The 21838-nt window shown below is 28.5% G+C and overlaps 2 protein-coding genes across 4 annotated transcripts in view; one reads left to right on the forward strand and one right to left on the reverse strand.

The window, feature by feature from the left end:
• LOC123010241 (gamma-aminobutyric acid type B receptor subunit 1) overlaps nt 1-21838 on the forward strand; it is a 175769-nt gene that overhangs the window by 68414 nt on the left and 85517 nt on the right. For both annotated transcript variants that reach the window (XM_044406957.1, XM_044406958.1), the window contains exon 2: nt 20316-20555. In XM_044406957.1, the coding sequence (XP_044262892.1) occupies nt 20316-20555 (240 nt within the window). The remainder of the gene's footprint in view (nt 1-20315; nt 20556-21838) is intronic.
• On the reverse strand, nt 5203-6969 carry LOC123010244 (probable cytochrome P450 28a5). 2 transcript variants are annotated; one of them, XM_044406967.1, is made up of 6 exons: nt 6766-6969; nt 6483-6720; nt 6151-6434; nt 5756-6108; nt 5455-5712; nt 5203-5406 (listed from the first exon to the last, which is right to left on the reverse strand). In XM_044406967.1, exons 1-6 carry the CDS (start codon nt 6942-6944, stop codon nt 5240-5242), a joined length of 1479 nt encoding a protein of 492 aa, XP_044262902.1. In that variant the 5' UTR covers nt 6945-6969; the 3' UTR covers nt 5203-5239. The 2 variants fall into 2 exon arrangements, with proteins under 2 accessions (XP_044262902.1, XP_044262901.1); XM_044406966.1 differs by having other exon boundaries at nt 5203-5415.

Genomic DNA, 21838 nt, shown 5'->3' on the forward strand with positions numbered 1-21838 from the left:
TTGCTTCTGAAAAATATTTTTCGCATTAATTAAAATATTTCAGCAAATTTTCCACAAAGAAAACTTGGCGATACATGAAGTTCCTTAGCTTAGCTTTAAGAGTGGGTTTATTAAATTCAGGTTTTTTTGGCCTTCCACTTTTACTAAATCCGCCATCTTAGGCTTTTATTTTAAGTTATATTGAGTTTTAAATCTGTAAGTTTTTTCGTCGTGATAGAACTGTTAATGATTAGAAAATTGAAAATTTGTAAATTTTTGGCAGTTTAAATATGATGATGTTTGACGATTTATAAATTCTTGAATTCTAGTGCACGAATAATTTTCTTAAATATTGTAAAAGATTTTTGTTTGGTTTTTTAAGTTTTTTGATTTTGGTTTACCTATTTAAGTTTTTTAGATTATTAATACTTTTTTGATTTCGCTTTTTTAATCTCTTCAAATTTCTTAGAATTGTAAGTAAATATTGTTTTTTGGTTTAATTAGGATCTTTGTCAGTTTGGAAGTGTTCTACTTTTTTACGTTTCTCAGTTTAGGAGTATTAGCTTTCAAGTTTCTTACTTGCACTTTTTGAAAAAAGATTTTTGACTTTTCAGTGAGGCTGCTTCCAGGTTTTTAAATTTCTTAGGTTTTTAAGTTCAACATAATTTTTTCCTAGGATTTTAATTTTATGCAATAATTTTAAGATGGCATTTATTTTCAGATTTAAAAGCGAAGAAAAACTGAACGAGTTTGAGATTTACGCCACAGATTTTATTGTCTACGTTACTATTTTAAAAGATAAATTCGTTTCTATTGAATTCTTGCAAATTGTAATCGCTTGATTTATTTGCTTAAGACTCTGCCCATTCTTTTTATAGGACAATCTCTTACCCTACAATTCGTTTAAGAAATCTTGAGCTTGCAGATTTGAGCAATACATCTTTACACGAAGCAAACAATTTAAAAATCAGTATTTCAGCTTCTTTAAATATATTTACGAGAGATATAATGTTTGCATAATAAATTTCAGATTATTTACTCTTAAAATAATTAAATTCAGAAACGATTATTTTAAGTTGGGCCCTGAGGTACGTAAACAAAATACTGAATTAATAAGAAGTCTTTACTTTCGAAGAATATTAATGTTTGAGTTGTTATTTTGAAATGCTTCTTAAAGTGTAGGAAAAGTTGCTGTTGCGGGTTTAATAGTCTTCAGGAGAATTCATAATTACGTCTTTAAATTGTTCTGAGATTAAATAAAGGATTTTATTATTGTAAATTGCGCATTTTCAAATACAATAAATTGTGAACAACTCTTAAGTACCTAATGGTTTTTGATGATTTATCTTTTATAGCTACGTTATCAATCAATTTTGTTTGATTTGGGACTGCGAAAGCACCTGGAATTGACGTTTTATCAATACTCATCTTTTCGAAATTTTGTAATTGCTATTTTACAATTCAGACATTTTGAACTATTACCATCAGCTATTAATGAACAAGAGGTTTAACAAAGTACCAGTAATTCTCTTATGGCTTTAAAGTCAAGTTTCATTTCTAATTTAATAATGAGGCTTTCGCTACGAAACCAGTTGTTGCTTTAGGCCTGTTTTAGGTATCGAAATCTTAAAGCAAAACCGTTTTTCATGAATTTGTTAAATAAGAGTAAAAAATCTTATCATTTTTCTTCGTATTTATTTATGGAACTCGTATACATAATATATTTTTTGCCCATTTTGTACATTTTATTGTCGTTTCAAGCACCTATTTTGTAATTGATTGAACGACAAAACGTTGTTTTGCAAAATAATAAATTCTGTGCACTTTCGACGTCGATTATAATCTTTCTAACGAGCGCGGAAGTCGTACTAATTGATTTGCAACAAAGATGGAACAAAATCGCATTTCCTATTAAATACTTTGTTACGTTAAATTTGAAGCATCGGCGTATTTTATTCCGTGAATTTTCAATTATCGAAAATAAACTATGCTGTATGGCCGAGTTAACTCACTTCAATAAATAGACTCTCACGATATTTGAGCGCGGATTGTCAATCACCTCAAAAATGTCATGTGGCTGAATGGAATTCCTTTGAAATGCATATCAAAGCAGAGGTTTGCTGTTTGAATTTCACTTGTAAAGACTTGCAAATAACAGCTCGTCGACTTTTCATAATCGATATGAGGCGGCTCTTAAAACCAACAGCAATTTCTTTTCGGCCACCGGGGCTGCTTTTCTTTTTAACTCCGGTGTGGATCTAAGTGGTTAGATTGTATAAAGTATTCACAAACTAATATCCGCAGCTCGCCTTTGAACTGAGCACTTTTCAGCATAGAATATTATTAATACAAGGGAAATACATACATAATCTTGCTTTTTTTTCAATTTAAACAAGAAAATGAGTACTCATTATTTCAATATTCTCTTTTGTTTCGAGCCGTGGGCTCTTTGGGGAGATATAAAAGCGGTGTAAACAATATTATTATAATAGAGTTCATCAGCACTGTGACGGAGTTAAATCGTAAACGGACAGTTGCTGGCATGCAGCAAGAGATAACAACTTATGGCCGAGTGTAAACATCGAATATTTTAACAAATTTACTAAATCCATGTTTGCCTCGGAATTAGATACACAACAGTATTAATTAATATTAAATACATTAAACACAAACATATGTGTAAACAATGTATTTGTTTAGGCTGCAGACAAAGAGTTTGGTTTACCAGTCAATTTAACAGAAATTGACTTATTGACCACCAAATACTATAAACTCTTTAAATAAAATTAGGATAAATTTAAACAGGGGGCCCAAAAATTTTTAATAAAACCGAAACTTAAATATCTGGCAACTAAAAACAACACAAATTTTGAAGTCTAAAATACCTGAATTCAAAAAAATGAAAAATTACAATTAAATTTTTGATAAAAATTTTAGTGAATTTAAAGAAAGACTGTACAAACTGAAAATTTAAAAAATCATGTTAGTATAAAAAACATAAACATAAATTAAAAATGTGGAAATATTAAAAAACAAACAAAACAGATGTGCTAAAATAACAAAGAAACTGGAAAATAATACACAAAGATCTGAAAACTTTGCATACTTTAAAATTTTGAAATTATCCTTTACCTGAATTAATTTTTAGAATTAAATTTGTATTTATCAGGTTTTAAATTTAAGTTTTGAAATATTTTAATTTGTATATGATTTTTTAAATTTTCTTTTTTAAGACTCAATAACAATATTTTTATTTTTTTTTATTTTTGTATATCAGATGAATGTATCCAAAAAAAATCGGTTACGCATTTAAGGCATAAAATTTCCTTTCAAGACAAAACTATATTTTATTTTTTTAATTTTTGTGTATCAGATGAATGTATCCAAAAAAATTTGGTTACGCATTTTAGTGTATCTATTTTTATTTCGGGTTTTAGGATTTTTAAATTTGCCTTTTTTTAATTTAACAGATTTTGTAGTTTAGTTTTGCGTTTCAGATTTATAATTTTGAAATGTTCAAGTTTGAATTCCTCTAGATTCTTGGTTTGCATTTACTTGATTTCTTGAGTTTTTATTAATTTTGAACTTCCAAGTTTTTGAGTTGCTTTTTGCTTTAATATTTTTATTCTTCGACACTGTCAAAATTTACTGTTTTTTTTCTCATGTAAGGTAGTTTTGACAACTGGTTGGTATTTCTCAATACGAAACCTCAGATTTTTTTTGAACAGATTTAAAGCAATTTTAAGCCTTTTTGAGTCTAATTCGAAGAATAAAATGTATTCATCTCCTCTTTGTGTAAATCGGACGCTATATTCCTCTTCGTGAAATAAAGCGTCCGATTTACACTCAAACTCGTTGAATAAATAACTGTTAATATTGAAAACATGGAGTTTTAAAATATCTTTTTATTTGTGGTAAAATTAGAAAAAAAATTAGTGACAAATTTACAGCCAACGAAATTTACTCATTTAAAAATTGTATTAAAAGCAGTATTCTGTATTATAAATTTGATTAAGGGTATGTTTTGAAACTTAAATAAACGAGAAATTACAATTAAATTTTTGATGAAAAGTTCAATAAACTTAAACAAACTGAAATTTTAAAAAATTATGTCAATACAAAAAATGTAAACATAAATAAAAAATGTTAAAACATAAAAGAAACAATGAAAACAAATATACCGAAACAACAAAGAAACTGGAAAATAGTACACAAAGATCTGAAAACTACAGAGTTTGTTGTATTTCTTAAAATAATTCAATTTGTATTTGTTTTTTTTAGTAATTAATTTTTTTTAAGACAAAATAACAAAATTTTATTTTTTTAAATTTTTGTAGATCGGATGAATCTTCCTAAATTCAGCTACGCATTTTAGTTTATTTAATTTTATTTTCGTTTTTAGGATTATTAAACTTGTCTTTTTAAATTTTACAGATTTTAAAGTTTAGTTTTGCGTTTGAGATTTTTAATTTTGAAATGATTAAGTTTGAATTTCTCTGAATTCTTGGTTTGCATTTACTTGATTTCTTGAGTTTTTATTAATTTTGGATTTCCAAGTTTTTGAGTTGCATTTTGCCTTAATATTTTTAATATTGAAAACAAGGAGTTTAAAGAAAATATATTTGTGGTAAAATTAGAAAAAAAAATTAGTGACAAATTTACAGCCAACGAAATTTACTCGTTTAAAAATTGCATTAAAACTAGCATTCTGTATTATAAATTTGAATAAGGGTACATTTTGAAACTATGTACTTGCAACTTAATTATTAGTTTTTAATTGTAATTATATTTTGGGAGTTTTTACTAGATATTTTTTTTAATTGCTTGATATTATTAATGCGTTTCTTGTCTATTTTTAACAAAGAATCTATTAATTTTAAAACATTTATAAAAGTCCCTACACTTAATGTCTATTAAAAGAGAGCAAAATGTTTGATGTTTTTGTTATTATTTAATATAAATTTTATTGCATCTTATTTTCGTTTTGTATCTATTGTTATAACTGAATTCAGTTCACGATTTAACCCAACGCCTTGAATTAGCTGTACTACAAATCCGGAACGCTTTCGTAACCTTGTCAGAGTTTGGGAATTTCTCAACCGGAAAACAAGAACGTACGACTATATGAACAGAATAAGTTTGAATAGATTTCGGCATTTGTATATAGACCTATTGTTTGTAAAACACAAAGAATTATAATAAATAAAACACTTTATACTCATGTCTTTTTCTTTTATCTTATTGTTGACAATCATAATAATTACACAATTTTTTTAAAATCTAGCCAAATGGGGTCTTTTGGTAACACCAAAAAATACGTTGGTTCAAATTCCAACGGCAGTTTAGTTCTCTCATTTACTGAAATTTCAAAATTTTTAATAACATAGGCAACTCCCACTTTAACTTGCAGTGTCCCAAATCTTTGTCCTAAAATAACTCAAAGCTAACTGAAAATACATTTCACCTTATGCATACCTAAACAAGCCCTTGGCCCTTCCCCGAAGGGCATAAACGTATATTTCGTGATGTTTTCCTTAACCAAAAACCGCTCAGGTTTAAACGAATCCGGCTCTTCGAAATATTTGGGGTCACGATGAAGTGCAATCAATGGCAAAATAACACGTGTTTCAGGTTCGATAACGAATGGTTTTTCACCATTTTTCGGAGTGTAGGTGTAGGGTTTGGTACAGACTTTGATTAGAGCACCCAAAGGGGGATATAGTCGAAGGGCCTCTAATTACACAATTAACAACTTATTTATTGTTAAAAAACTTACCGTTAAAAACAGCATCTAAATATTGCAACTTTTGTAACTCTTCATACGGCAACGAGTCGTGGTTCTCCTCAAAAGCTTTCGTCACTTCTTCACGCAATTTGGATTGAGTTTGAGGATTTGAGGCAAGTGCATATAATATAAAGTGCATGACTATGGAACTGGTTTCGTAACCGTCGCCGAAGAAACCAGCCGCATGTGCTGTTATATCAACATTTGTAAAGTTGGGATCCTTCTTCTTGATTTGGTGGAGGATTTGCAAAAAGTCGTTTCTGACAATATTGTTGTCCTCGCGGTATTTTAAAATTTGAACCACGATATTTGTCAATTTTTCTTCAACATCCTTGGGTGTAAACCTAATTGATTTTTATTGAAAGTATCACAAAGAAGCAACTTACTTGATTGAAATCAGTTTTGCCAAGAATGGCAAAATGGAAATTATAAATACTTTGATGTTTTGCCAATCTTCTGGTGCAAAAAACCGGTCAGCGATCTGTTTAAACTCATTATTTTCTTCTTCGAAACATTTGGCTTCAATTCCGAAAGCACAACTTCCTACGTTGTTTAAAGTGAATCGCATACAAACATTCTTGACATGACAGGCCCCATTTTTTGTAACTTTTTCAACATATTTGATAAATTCTTGACTCACGTGTTCTAGTAACGGATAAATTGTTTTCATCTGAATTTATTTTTGATAAATTAGGGAATAATGTAAAAAATCTCGTACTTTTCCGCTTGTGAAGCCTGGTGTTGCCACCGTGCGATGAGTTTTCCATTCGTCCCCTTTCGCAAAGAAGGGATTTCGTCCTAAAAGAGGATCGACGTCTTTATCTAGGAAAAGATCGTTATCGTGGAATTGTTGAAATGATTTTACTGTTATATCTCTGATTAGTTCAGGGTCTCGGATTAGGAGAGCTGGACTAAATCCGCGAAAAATTCCAACAAGGGGTGCGTTCTCATATTGTCTGTAATTTTTTTATTATTCAAGTGTTAAGTTTTACAAATTTTACCTGTAAATGTCAGCAAATACCTCCGCTGGTGATTTTTTTACAAGGAAATTTTCTAGCATGTTACCCACGAAAAATTTTGGTTTGGGTCCTGGCACTCCACGTTTTTTCCAATATTGGTAATTTAAGTTTAGGAAATATATCCCAGTTATGATTGTTAGTATAAGTAAAAGGAGAATCATTTTATGACCTTCTAAGGAGTCGATATCGCAATTACTGGAGTGAAAACATAAAATTATCAGTAACTGTTGTCATAATACAAACAAATTCTGATAAGTACAATTTTATTAAAATTATTGATAGGTATTAATAGAATTTGCTACTAGTATGACTAGTATGTATACACCATGTCCCCGGATTGGGTTTACAAGAGGAATTTTTTTATCTTTGATTTTACGCCAAAATTGCAAAAACAAGAAAAGTTTTTTTTTCTTGATTTTCAAATTCGAATAATTTTTCTCTGCTTTTTAAGTCCTATCACATTGGCAGTCTTATTTATTTGACAACTATGTCACTTTGAAAATTAATTTATTAATTAAATAATGATATTTCTTGTTAAAAATGACTGGTTTTTGTCTTAATGCAACTTTGAGTTGCTATTTATAAAATTATGCTTTTAACAAGCATTTTTGTTATTTAACTTGCGTAAACTCATTTGTCAAAATAATAAAACCGCCAATGTGATAGCACTTAAAAAGCAGAGAAAAATTATTTTATAAAGTTCAAAATCAAGAGAAAAATGAACTTTTCTTTCTACTGAGTTAGAATAATTGTTGTTGTAATTACAGATTTGCTCGTTTCAGGTAAAGCAAAAAATGTTTTTTCTTTACAGTTCTGGCGTAAAATATTTTTTTCTCTTGTAAAGTCAATCCGAGGACGTACTGTATAAAATATAGTATATAAAATTAAAAATGTAATCGGTTTTGACAACGTTTCATGTACTATCTACACTTTGTCAGGTTTAAACATACATTATTACCTATGATTACATTATGTTCAAATTTAGTTCGTTGTCAAATTTATGGGGTAGTATGTTTAGGTTATAATAAAAAAATAATAACTGTTGACAATCACAACGTTTTAGTTCACATTTTTTTGAAGACAATATTAAAAGAAAAAAACTTTAGTGTTAGTGCCAGAAATAAAAACACGTCTTTGAAAATTTGATTTAAAAATTATTTTTTTTAACTAACTAGCATAGCATAGAATAGTCATAGATACATATAGAGTGTTTCAAAATAATTGACTTCTCAGTAGGTCATTGAAATTCAAATTTAAGGTGGCAACATTTTTACTTTGTGGGTCTCAGATTGTTTATTTTTGTACTTTTGCATCCACTGGTTGAAGATATGCCATTTTTACAATTTGTGGCATTTATCGTTTTTAAGTGATTTTTGTGATGTGCTCTTTTATTTCCTTTTTGTTCCACGTTTCTTCTACATTTTTTTTGGCCAAGACGTTATGTTATTTTTCCATACAGAATTCAACTGAAATGTCATTTTTGTGTCATATTGCGATTTAAAGAATGTTTACAGTAGTAATGTCAATGTCAATCATTTTGAAACGCTTTATAATTCGTTTCAATATTTTTTTAATCACTACAAACAGATAAGCAGTTTTTTCTAATATTTTTGGGATGAGTATTATTTTGTTTTAATTATATTATCTCCACGATTGTTATTCTATCGATAACGGTCAAATTAATTTAAATTTGTAAAGTGACATTTGACAGCAAGAAAAAGATTAGAAGTTTAGTAACCATTATTACAATGGGTCATTTATTTTTTTTTTCAATCTTTGTAGACGCACTCGAGAATAATAGATCATTCGATTAATTAAGACGATTATTTCGATTCATTCGATTATTGAAATATGCCCAACACTAGATAATGGTATATTATACCAGTAGTATAAATGGAGGGATTCTGGCCCCACCCCTCACTACTAATTTATAAATGTCTTGGTGCCCATGCGTGATCATTTTGACCAACAAAATAAACAGATATTACCGGTTTTTACCCGTTTAATTCCTGTTTTTTCCACTTTTTATCTGTTTATTACCTGTTCATTACCTGTTTTTATCTAACGGATATCTGTTTATCTTATCGGTCAAAATGATCACGCATGCGATTTAAGACATTTATAAATTAGTAGTGGGGGGTGGAACCAGCATCCTTCTATTTACACTACTTATAAATACGTAAAGGGTTCCTGAGAAGCAGTTTAGCACTAAAGGAATAATAGCAATTCTCTCTAATGGTATATATACTATTTTTTGCACGACGTGAATTAAAAAATTGGCTGTAATCCTTTAATAAAGTTTAAAATTAGCATAAAGGTAGCATTTTTTGATGCTACATCATGATAACAATAAAAAAAAATTATTAACAATAAGCCAATCAATGAATGAAAATGACTCATTTTTGTCCCTCCTGAAAAAAATTGACTTCTGTCACAGTTTTGTCCTAAGAAAAGTTGATTTCTACTCTGCGTCGTGCAAAAATAAAATTCATAAATCGGACACTTATTTTGGAACAGTTGAAGTGCATTTTTGCTGTCTTTTTTCATGTTAAATATTGTCTAACTCTTTGTTGATTTTCTTGAGAAGAGTTCTAGGAATAATAAAGATAGAATATAAAATAAACATTATTCAAATTTTTACTATACATGACTAAAATAACACCACGAATTGTTTGTTTAAACGCTGTAGCACTTTATTTATACCTATTTTTAATACGAAATTTTAATAGATGATATAGAAAATGATAGGGTTGGCTTTGTTTGTTATATTAATACCTAATTTAGTAGTTTATTATATTCTTTTGCTGGCAGCAACATTTTTTACAAAACTAATTCTTGTTTTTTAGAAACTTATTGGCGCAGTCAGTAGGATTCGCATTAATATTTTGTCTTAACGTTTAATTTGTGTGACTTGAAATTTTCTCTTCAAAGGTAGAATTTATTAGCTCTGGCTACATTCGTGTTTTGTCACTGATATCTAATGTTTTTTGATTAAAATAAGCCAAATAAAAAATGCAAATTTTACATATTTTGGCAACTTGGAGCATATTTTAGTAAATATTGCATATTTGTGCATATTTTCTTCAAATCACTAATTTCCGATTAAAAATTTCAGTTCAAGTTAAAAATTGGACAGTTTATGAAAAATGATCCGATTGCAAAATATTTTAAAGAGAAAACAACCGGTAATTCGTAAGCCAAACTCAAAAAATTAGTACCCTGCTGAGTGTTTCCTTTTTAAATTCGTTTTATACTGGGTGAATATAAAGTATTGAACCAAGCGGTTTTTTTTAATCATTTGTTTCCAAAAAATAATAATATAAATTAAAGTAATATAAAAAATGATCTTATTTTAAGAACAAAATTGTTTTTTGTTTTTGAGTTATTCGATTTTTGTTGTCTAAATTGCGATATATGTAAAGAAATAATTTAATACAAAGTAGATAGTTGTTATCCTTTAGATCATGACCTTCATGAAAAAAATGTTCTTTTTTGGTAGGTTACCATTTAAAAAAAATAATATTTTTGTAAAACTCAAAAACAAAATAACAAAAATTTCGAAAAAATATATTTTTGATCAAACATCACATCTTTATAGAACTTTATAATTCATCAATTAGTTTTTTCAAAAAATAAATACTTTAAGCAAAAAACGTTTGACTTTTTATTGTTCAAAATTTTGCATATCGATGCATATTTGGTATACAGGGTGTTTCGTCTAAAGCCCACATTAAAAGTATTGTGAGTTCGAATAATCATATTTGTTTGAAAATTGGTACATAGCCATAATGCATTAAATGAGAATATTTTTAAAATGACGACACTTCCGGTTATACCGGAAGTCGGTCTCAACTTTCTTATTTTAAATGGAAAGGTATATTTTTTACTGCGTTTTTGGGTTAGTCTGGTTATTTTAAGAAAGTTTTCATTAGCTTTCCCTATACCTAAATTTAGCCGTTTTTGAAATATTTGGAGTTTTTCAAATTTTTTTGGATCTGCACCTTCCCCTTTAAAAATCGGTAACTCTGCTATTTTTTTAAATTTTGAATTCGTTTTTTGGCGTTTGAAAGAGAAAGTTTAGATGTCTTCAAGTGTTTTCAAATTTTGAACAAAAAAATTAACAAACCATAAAATTTTAAGGTTACTTTTGTAATAATTCAAATACCCATAACTCAATTTTTCCAAATAAAATACCCCAATTTTTATTTTACTAAATGGAAGAGAATTTAATTCTGCATCGATCTGTATTAACATTCCCTATAACTAAATTTAATAATTTTTAAGTTATGGTGACTTTTTGTTAAGATTGTCGAAAATCTATTACGTTTTCGTATAGTTTGCTATGGAAATCAAAAATGTTAAAATTGTTTCTCAATAAACGTCGACAGTGACTTATTATTTGACAAATAGTGCCAAAATATGGAAAGTCAAAGCTACTCAAACTTGGATTTAATTAATTTATTTTGTATTTATGGAGAGTGTAACAAAATTATGTTGTCGTTCATCAAACAAAAATATTTTTTTTTCACATGTTAGATTTAAATAATGATCGCATGGTAGAACCTATCAATAATAATTAAGTTTGCATAACTTTGATTCTTCATATTTTGGCACTATTTGTCAAATAGTAATTTACTGTTGACGTTTGTTTAGAGGAAATTTTGAAATTTTTGATTTCCACAGCAAACGATGTGAAAACGGGTGTGGATAGTAATAAATTTTTTGTAGTCTTAACAAAAAGTCCATAACTTGAAAATTATTAAGTTTAGGTATAGGGAATGTTAATACAGATCAATGCACAATTAAATTTTCTTCTATTTAGTAAAATAAAAATTGGGGTATTTCATTTGAAAAAATTGAGCTATGAGTATTTAAATTATTACAAAAGTAACCTTAAAATTTTTGGATGTTATTTTTTTTTTCAAAGTTTGAAAACGACAGAAAAAGTACCGAAGCTTTATCTTTCAAACGCCAAAAAAACGAATTCAAAATCTTAAAAAATGGCAGAGTCACCGATTTTTAAAATGGTAGGTGCAGATCCAAAAATATTTGAAAAACTCCAAATATTTCAAAAACGGCTAAATTTAGGTATAGGGAAAGCTGAAATGAAAAGAAACGCAGTAAAAGATATACCTTTCCATTTAAAATAAGAAAGTTGAGACCGACTTCCGGTATAACCGGAAGTGCCGCCATCTTGAAAATATTTTCATTTAGGAGGACTTAATAGTTTATGGCTATGTACCAATTTTCAAATAAATACGATTATTCCAAATCCCAATACTTCTAATGTGGGGTTTAGACGGAACACTTGTATATTGGAGCATATTTCTTAATATTTTGTGCATATTTTTGTGAAAATACGTTTTACGATTTTTTCGTGCATATAATCCGAGCCGTAATGATCAGCAAATGTAATTTGAAGTTTGTTGCAATTTGCCAGTAACCTTGGCGTTGCTTTGGCATTCAAAGTTAAATCTTATCTCATTCAGCCCTCAGTCAATAGTGCAAATATGCTTTCAGATATGCAAATCAAACCAAAGGAATTTGTGTGCATGCAGCGAACATAAATCCTTCCGTGCAATTAACGCAAATTGATGGATAGATTGATTGAAGTTCATCTACTTGATGGACACCAGTTTTGTCACCGTTCACTGACTCAACAGGGGAATTATAATGTCAGTTTTAGCCAGGTTATGTTCCGACCAACATGTAATTATATGATGATGAGAAGATCTGGTGCAAGCTTAATAATGTTACGTGTTATAAAGCCAGGAATATAATTTGAAATCCGACAGTGATCTTATCTCCATTACCATATGTTAGTGCGAAACTCTAGACAGCTTTATAGTTTCAATAAACTTTAAATTTTTAATTAGACTTAACTGAAACGAATTTTATCCATTGCGTTAATGGCCTCGTAACCGCCTCTATGGCCAAAATCCGATAAAAAATTTATTCGAATTTCCATCAAGTTTTTACTCCACGTCGTGGGAGTACTTTGGAAAGCTATCGGTCCATCGAAACGGTCTTGCGTCCATCCACAGAGGCAATTCGAATTATTGATGTCCTTTGAGAGGAGAGAGGGTTTAAACGCGACCACGTCTTCCACGGGAAAAGACATATTCGAGTCAACGGCCAACCGAATCAACTTTTGATAGTGGAAGCGACTCTTATCAGCGAAAACTTTCGAAATTACTCTTTCGAATAGATGAGGATAACGCCCCCTTGCCAACCCTACCATGTTGAGTTCGGACGAGTTCTCTCTTTTACGGTTATTGCGTCAAATATCGCACACGTCCTATTGTTCCTACTCAAATAAAAATCAATTTTACATCGAATTGACTCGAAAAAAGGGAATGGAAAAGGGAGGAGGGCCTAGCGGGCTATTGAAAATTCGTTTTCTTTGAGATATCCATTTTTAGTGGTTTTATGAAATTCTGTTCATTGAAAGTTTAGATTTCTGGGAAGCAAAGCCGTTCTTAACAGGTTTTTTAGTTTTGAAAATTTTTTCATAAACAAAATGGATGATATTTTTGAAGATTGTAAAACTCTTAAATAAAATTAGGATAAATTTAAACAGGGGGTCCAAAATTTTTTAATAAAACCGAAACTTAAATATCTGGGCAACTAAGAACAACACAAATTTTGAAGTATAAAATACCTGAATTCAAAAAAATGAAAAATTACAATTAAATTTTTGATAAAAATTTTAATAAATTTAAAGAAAAACTGTACAAAGTGAAAATTTAAAAAATCATGTTAATACAAAAAACGTAAACAAACAAATGTGAAAATATTAAAAAAACAAACAAAACAGATATTCTAAAATAACAAAGAAACTGGAAAATAATACACAAAGATCTGAAAACTTTGCATACTTCAAAATTTTGAAAATATCCTTTACCTGAATTAATTTTTAGAATTAAATTTGCATTTCTTAGGTTTTAAAGTTTGGAAATATTTTAATTTGTATTTAATTTTTTTAATTTCTTTTTAAGACAAAACAATATTTTTATTTTTTAATTTTTGTATATCAGATGAATGTATCCAAAAAAATTTGGTTACGCATTTTAGTTTATCTATTTCTATTTCGGGTTTTAGGATTTTTAAACTTGCCTTTTTTTAATTTCACAGATTTTGTAGTTTAGTTTTGCGTTTCAGATTTTTGAAATGTTTAAATTTTAGTTCCTCTAGATTCTTGGTTTGCATATACTTGATTTCTTGAGTTTTTATTAATTTTGAACTTCCAAGTTTTTGAGTTGCATTTTGCTTTAATATTTTTATTCTTCGACACTTTCAAAATTTACGGTTTTTTTCCCATGTAAGGAAGTTTTGACAACTGTTTGGCATTTCTCAATACTAAACCCCGGATTTTTTTTTGAACAGATTTAAAGTAATTTTAAGCCTTTTTGAGTCTAATTCGAAGAATAAAATGTATTCATCTCCTCTTTGTGTAAATCGGACGCTATATTCCTCCTCGTGGATGATAAACCACTCGGTGAAATTTACACTCAAACTCGTTGAATAAATAACTGTTAATATTGAAAACATGGAGTTTTAAAATATCTTTTTATTTGTGGTAAGATTAGAAAAAAAATTACTAACAAATTCACAGCCAACGAAATTTACTCATTTAAAAATTAGCATTCTGTATTATAAATTTGATTAAGGGTATGTTTTGAAACTTAAAAAACCAGAAATTACAATTAAATTTTTGATAAAAATTTTAATAAACTTAAACAAACTGAAATTTGTCAATACAAAAAATGTAAACATAAATAAAAAATGTTAAAACATAAAAGAAACAATCAAAACAAATATACTGAAACAACAAAGAAACTGGAAAATAGTACACAAAGATCTGAAAACTACTTAGTTACATATACTTTAAAATTTCGAAAATATCCTTTATCTGAATTAGTTTTTAGAATTACATTTGTATTTCTTAAAATAATTCTATTTGTATTTGATTTTTTTAAGTTATTATTTTTTTTAAGTCAAAATAACAATATTTTAATTTTTTTCATTTTTGTAGATCGGATGAATCTTCCTAAATTCAGCTACGCATTTTAGTTTATTTATTTTTATTTCCGGTTTTGAGGATCATTAAACTTGTTTTTTTTTAAATTTTACAGATTTTAAAGTTTAGTTTTGCGTTTGAGATTTTTAATTTTGAAATGTTTAAATAAAAAAACGGAATGTAAAAGGGAGGAGGGCCTGGCGGGCTTTGAAAATTCGTTTTTTTTGAGATATTTATTTTTAGTGGTTTTATGAAATTCTGTTCATTGAAAGTTTAGATTTCTGGGAAACAAAGCCGTTCTTAACAGCTTTTTTAGTTTTGAAAATTTTTTCATAAACAAAATCGATGATATTTTTGAAGATTATATCAGATGGAAAAGGCTACTAAGTTTTTACTAAGTTTTGTGAAATTTAAGAAATCTAAAGTAATTAAAAAAAACACTTAATTCAAAATTATTAATACTGCGAACTACAAGTTTGAAGATACAAGTGTTCTGTTTTTTAAATTTTTTATTCATGAAGTTTTTACATTTTCCTTCTTAATTATTAACAATTCGTAACAGTTTTTATCAAAATACATCATAATAGAATAAATTAATTGGAATTTAAAATTATGAGTGTATAAAACTCTGTCATGCAAATTACGGTATAAACTAGTGCAGCATAGTAGGTATGTGTTCGAATTTAACATTTGTTTCTATTAACTAATCATTTATTTTGTTTTTTTCAAAAATGTTTATTTTAACAATACAAAAGTTCTCGCAAAAAATAGTTTTTTTACATTTCTCTTTTTCCGAAAACATTAAAAAATGTTGGGATTATTAGAATAAAAAAGTGGTTAGGATTGCTGGAGAGTCGGATAATCGTGGATTCGGATAATTCAGGTCGTATTTTAACTGAAGTAATAAAAAATTAGATGTTTTTTTAACTTAACTTTAGAGATTTCAAATACTCGTATAATTTTGGAGATTTAAAAACTGTTTTAATTTTTTTTAATAGTTTGTCTAGTAAGATAAACAGATTTTAGTTAGAAGGAAACGGATAGGTGTTTATTACCTAATTTTCTCTTTAATACTTGGAAATAATTTTAGCAGCTAAAAATTTAGAGTTGTTTGTTTTGTGATCAATTGAATATATTGATTTACTTTGTAAAACATACCGAGAGACTTTTTTATTTTATACAGTTTGTCCTCGGTTAGGTGAAACGATTTTTGTAAATGATAAAAAAAAATTGATGTAAATTTTCAGTTTTTGCTTGGATAAAGATTAATTTCTGACATTGTTTTGAAAAATCAAGTCAGAATGTATATCTTGGAAATTAAAAAAAATAATTTTTCTGTAAAATAAAGTGCCTTTTATGAGGCAAATACGACAAAAAGTCATTAAGAAGTTGTTTAGAAGCAACTTTTAGGCCTCTATACCAAATTTTAAAATAATCGGCTAACTAGTTGCTTTTTATTAGCACATCAAATATTTATTTAATACTAATATTCTAAACATAATTTTTGTTTATTCATAATAAAGAACTGTTAAAGACAAAATTGTTTGATTGGTAAATTAATAAACACAAAAAAATTAAAAAATATAGTTGGCCAATGATTTTGAATTTGGTATACTAAATGTTTGGGCCTAAATGTTGATTCTAGTAACTTATTGTTGTATTTTCAACTCAAAAGGCACTTTACTCTTTTTTGGAAATCTTTATGGCATACTTGATTTTTAAAACTAAAATTAGTCTTTGACCAAGCAAGGCTGAACCACAAAAAATAAAAATTTTGTGTACTTTACAAAAGTCATTTTATCTTTCCGGGGACACACTGTATATCTCTAAATATTAAATAAAGTTTACTGAAAGTTATTTAAAAAATATGCGTATGTTAAAAAAAAGTGCAAAATCAAATTCATGAATGTTAAGGCATGAGAATGTAGAAATTTATTTAAATATTCAGGAAAATTTTTTAACATGCTTGTTTGCTAACTGGTTATTATTTTTAGGAAATTGATATATGCATTTAATTTTAGTAATTTTTTTTTTTTGATTTTGCAGTGTTTTAGGTATGAAAGATTTTTAAAAAATATGAATGTAATTATTTGTTTGTTTAAAAAAATTATAAATACATTCAGAAGCTAATAGTAATGATTTGTTGTTTATTTTTCTGATAATTTTACTATAGATGACTAAAACAGCAGTATAGTAAAAAGTACGTACTTAAACTGGTTTAATGTCTATTTAAGTTCTAATGGACATTTAACATTAATTGATACGTCAGAGTTATTTGATACTTAAAAACCAATAAATTGTTAGATTATATCTGTTTAACGTCCGTTTTCACATTTATTGACTATATGTTCTACGCTTACTCTATTATGAGTCTTTACAACAGTTCAAAAATAAGTTAGTTTAGCGTGTAAATACTGTTATTACTGCCAACATCTTTAAAAAAATGCCGTGAGTCGATTTGTTATTGTTACATTTCGACAATGTAATCTGTAATAAATTTTGCTCGAGTTGATTTGTCCAATTCTTTGTCATGTACCTAATCTAAAAGTCTATTTTATGGTTTGATTACAATCCGATCGATTTTACGACCGAGATAACAAACGTACAAGTACTTTGTGCAGAAATCTTTATTCGAGTAATTTTCTTGATTTGTGCCGTCTGAAATGAAGCCACGCTACGGCTTAAATTTAATCAAACCGGGTCTAATCTAGAGAGTTGTACTAGAAAAAAGTAATTTAATTAAAGATGGCTTTAGCGGGTAATTTATTATATTATGGCGATTAACTCACAACTTTATAATCTGTTTGAGTCTTATTCGGCTTGTGATTCAATTTTGGTAAATTAGTCGAGAATTTTATGTGGCTGAAAAACCGAAAGAAAACTATCAAGGAAAAGGTTTATGATTTGATAGACTTCCTTTTAAGCAAAGCGTTCGATTTGGGGTTTCTTTAGTGTAGTTTTCGAAAGCATTCACTGAAATGAAGTCGCCGGTTCCAGTCACAGATCAAATAGGTTGCAACCGCGGAATATTGGGTTTTGTTATTTGTTTGATGCAATTTTGAAGGACTAGAGGCTGGAAAAGTGGAAAGTGCATTGTGGATGATGTTTATTCGATTTTCAAATGTAAATGTAGCGGGATCGTATTGAATTTACAAGCGAATTCTAACTTGAATTGCACATCTCTTGGCTAACCTGTTGAATATTTCTATATAAAGTAGTGGAAATTTTATTAGGAGGACAATTGAGAGGTTATGCATTAGCAATGAAAGGAAGGATGCCAATTGTGTTGAAGGATTCTATTAGGGAAATGGAACAACAGTCGTGTGTATTACGAAAGTATAAGTTTAGTTGCATCAAAAATAAATTAAATGTTTTTTATTTTAAAGTGAAACTTTTATTTCATCGCCTCAAAATTTTTCGTCTATCTATCGCATGTCGCATTACCACCGGTCGCGGAGTAGGGGCAAAGTGAAAGGCGCTCGAAAAAGCAGCCAAGGCCAATATGGCGGCGCTCATGGCTCGCATCAGATGACCATGTAGCATTTATATTCCTACTCATTCGTGCAAGTGCTCCGCGGTATTTGTGTGTTTTGATCAGTAGTATTGATGTATTGATGTGTATTGATCCAAAAAAAGTTTAACTTTCATCGTGGTTTCTTTAAACCATAGCAGTTTTATTGATTAGTAAACGAATTTATAGAAAATAATTTAGTCAAAAATTTATTATACGTTTTACAGTTCCGACGTCGTACATCAAAAATGTAAATCTTGCACCGTTAGTGCAACTTTTTGGTGAAGTGTAACTACTACAATTAAAAATCTTGCAAACTATTATTTAGTGTCAAATAATAAATTATATTTACCTTTTTTCTTAGTTTAACTGAAGTAATTTTTTAAAAACTAAATGCACTTTTACATTTAAGCAAAATACTAAACAAAGCATATCTGTCTTACATTTAAATTGTTTTAAATAATTAAATTGTGAGAAAAAAGCAATGTTTGAGAGAAATAAAAAATCATTTTTATAAATAAACGTCACAAGAGTGACCACTTTTATTACTAAATGTCACAAATAAAAGTTTTAATTTTTAGGCATGGAGTCAAAAATTCTGTTTTTTGCGCTTAAGCGTTTTTACTTTTACTACGATATTAATTACATTTGTCGATGTTGTGTTTTTCTTCTTTCTTTGTCGGTATTGTACATTGTAGATCATCAGCACTACTAACTGCACTAATTGATATACACTTTCGAAAAACTCAACACAAATTATAATATTTTATATTAGAATTTATTTTATTTTATATTAGATTTTATTACTTACAAATCATCTTGATTATTTTGTTTATTTACGTGCTAATTTGCAGATAGAATAGTGTATGTCATTTGGAGTAAAAGTGAGTTTATTTGGCTCTGTTGAATTATTTGCCTTTCTACGTTCGGCTAAATAAACGGTCATCTTTGCTACATAAACTATCACTTTTACCCTTGATAACATAATATACTATTAGTAATTAAAAAATACTGAAATAATAATAATATAAACGGCAAAACAATAAAATTCTTCAAAGATTTCTTGCTCTCATTATAGCTAAATATTAATTGCGTTTTGAAAATCCTACTTCCCGTTCATTTATGAAAGTTGATAATAAATAGGATGTGAGAGGGTAAATTGTTGTTATAATTCCGATAATACTGGTTACAAAAATTAATTAATTATCAAAATTACATTTTTGCCAAAAAAATAAAACCGCCAATCAAGAGAAAATTTACTTTCTTTTCCACTGAAACAAAATTAATGCCGTTTTAATTACAGATTTACTCGTTTCAGGTGAAGCAAAAAATGTTTTTCTTTGAAGTGTTGGCGTAAAATCAAAGAAATTTTTTTTTTTGTAAACCCAATTTGGGAACATACACTTTACTCACGTTTAATTATAATAATTATTATTATCGAAATAATACCCATGACAAGATTTACTTAAAAGAAATGTTGAGACTAAATGCAAAATCACTTATTACTTTCTTTTCGCAGATGGTTTACAGCTGCGACATTTTCTAATTTACTGAGTGTACATACCTAATATGTGTATAATATCTATTCAATCGATTCAAACTATTTAAGAAAATATCAGGTGATATGGACTGGATTTTCAACAAAATTAAATTTATACTTCATTATGTCAAAAGCATCATTCACTTTTGTATCCTTATAATCAACTATCGATTTTTAACGTAAGTAATTAGGACATGCTGGTATTAATTAATTATCTCTGCATTTGATATCCATTGAATTTAAACGGAAATTATTTGTTGATTACCAATCTCGCAAATCCTTTAATTAAACATAAACCTGCTAAAAATTTACATTTTCGAAAAAATTTTAGTCATCTCTCGCTTTGGACTGGAATTTCGGTCGTCACTCGCACCCTGATATTGTTATGAAAATATTTGTGTGTAATTTGTAGACCGTTTGCATCCTCATTTCCACCAAACAGCTGTTGTTGTTTGTTGTAGTACTGGCCACAATGGATCGGCGCGGCAATAGTTTTCCACGTGTGTTTGAGCGTGTCACCACCCCCGACCGACGATAACAATGTTTTGCACATCGGCGGTATCTTCCCCATCAATGGCAAGGGCGGCTGGCAGGGCGGACAGGCGTGCATGCCCGCCGCCAATTTGGCCCTGGAGGACGTCAACAGGAGGAAGGATCTCCTGCCGGGGTATTCGCTCAAGCTGCACAGCAACGACAGCGAGGTGAGAGATTTTTTAACACAATACAGGGCTGTTCCGTCTAAACCCCACATTAAAAGTATTGGGAGTCATAATGCATCGTATTTATTTCAAAATTGGTACATAGCCATAAACCATTAAGTCCTCCTAAATGAAAATATTTTCCGGTTATACCGGAAGTCGGTCTCAATTTTCTTATTTTAAATGGAAAGCTATATTTTTTACTACGTTTTTGGATTAATCGGGTTATTTTAAGGGAGTTTTCATCACCTTTCCCTATACTTAAATTTAGCCGTTTTTGAAATATTTGGACCTTCCACTTTAAAAATCGGTTACTCTGATATTTTTTAAAATTTCGAAATTCGTTTTTTGGCGTTTGAAAAAGAGAGTTTAGATCTTTTTTCCGGTGTTTTCAAATTTTGAAAAAAAATTAACAAACCATAAAATTTTAAGGTTACTTTTGTAATAATTCAAATACCCATAACTCAATTTTTGCAAATGAAATACTCCAATTTTTATTTTAGTAAATGGAAGAAAATTTAATTCTGCATCGATCTGTATTAACATTCCCTATACCTAAATTTAATAATTTTCAAGTTATGGTGACTTTTTGTTAAGACTCGAAAATCTATTACGTTTTCGTATAGTTTGCTATGAAAATCAAAAATGTCAAAATTGTTTCTCAATAAACGTCGACGGTGACTTATTATTTGACAAATAGTACCAAAATATGGAGAATCAAAGCTACTCAAACTTGGATTTAATTAACTTATTTTGTATTTATGTAACAAAATTATGATGTCGTTCAATAAACAAAAATAATTTTTTCTCACATGTTAGCTTTAAATAATGATCGCATGGTAGAACCTATCAATAATAATTAAGTTTGCATAACTTTGTTTCTTCATATATTGGCACTATTTGTCAAATAGTAATTTACTGTTGACGTTTGTTTATAAATTTTTTTGACATTTTTGATTTCCATAGCAAACTATGTGAAAACGGGTGTGGCTAGTAATAAATTTTCTGTAGTCTTAGAAAAGTCTATAACTTGAAAATTATTAAATTTAAGTATAGGGAATGTTAATACAAATCAATGCACAATTAAATTCTCTTCTATTTAGTAAAATAAAAATTGGGGTATTTCATTTTAAAAAATTCAGTTATGAGTATTTGAATTATTACAAAAGTAACCTTAAAATTTTGGGATATGTTATATTTTTTTTCAAAATTTGAAAACACCAGAAAAAGGATCTAAGCTTTCTCTTTCAAACGCAAAAAAAAAACAAATTCAAAATCTTAAAAAA

This window comes from Tribolium madens, unplaced genomic scaffold, assembly GCF_015345945.1.
Source record: "Tribolium madens isolate multiple individuals breed KSU strain unplaced genomic scaffold, Tmad_KSU_1.1 Scaffold_7;HRSCAF=85;Tcas5.2_LG10, whole genome shotgun sequence".
Lineage (NCBI taxonomy): Eukaryota > Metazoa > Arthropoda > Insecta > Coleoptera > Tenebrionidae > Tribolium > Tribolium madens.

What these genes read in the sequence shown, in the direction of transcription:
- LOC123010244 (XM_044406966.1), bottom strand. Translation starts at nt 6,944, where the DNA reads ATGATTCTCCTTTTACTTATACTAACAATCATAACTGGGATATATTTC. An exon ending in GTATTTGCTGACATTTACAG is followed by an intron (nt 6,721 to 6,765) that starts GTAAAATTTGTA and finishes AAAAAATTACAG; the next exon opens with ACAATATGAGAACGCACCCC. An exon ending in AGGGCCAAGGGCTTGTTTAG is followed by an intron (nt 5,416 to 5,454) that starts GTATGCATAAGG and finishes GTTAGCTTTGAG; the next exon opens with TTATTTTAGGACAAAGATTT.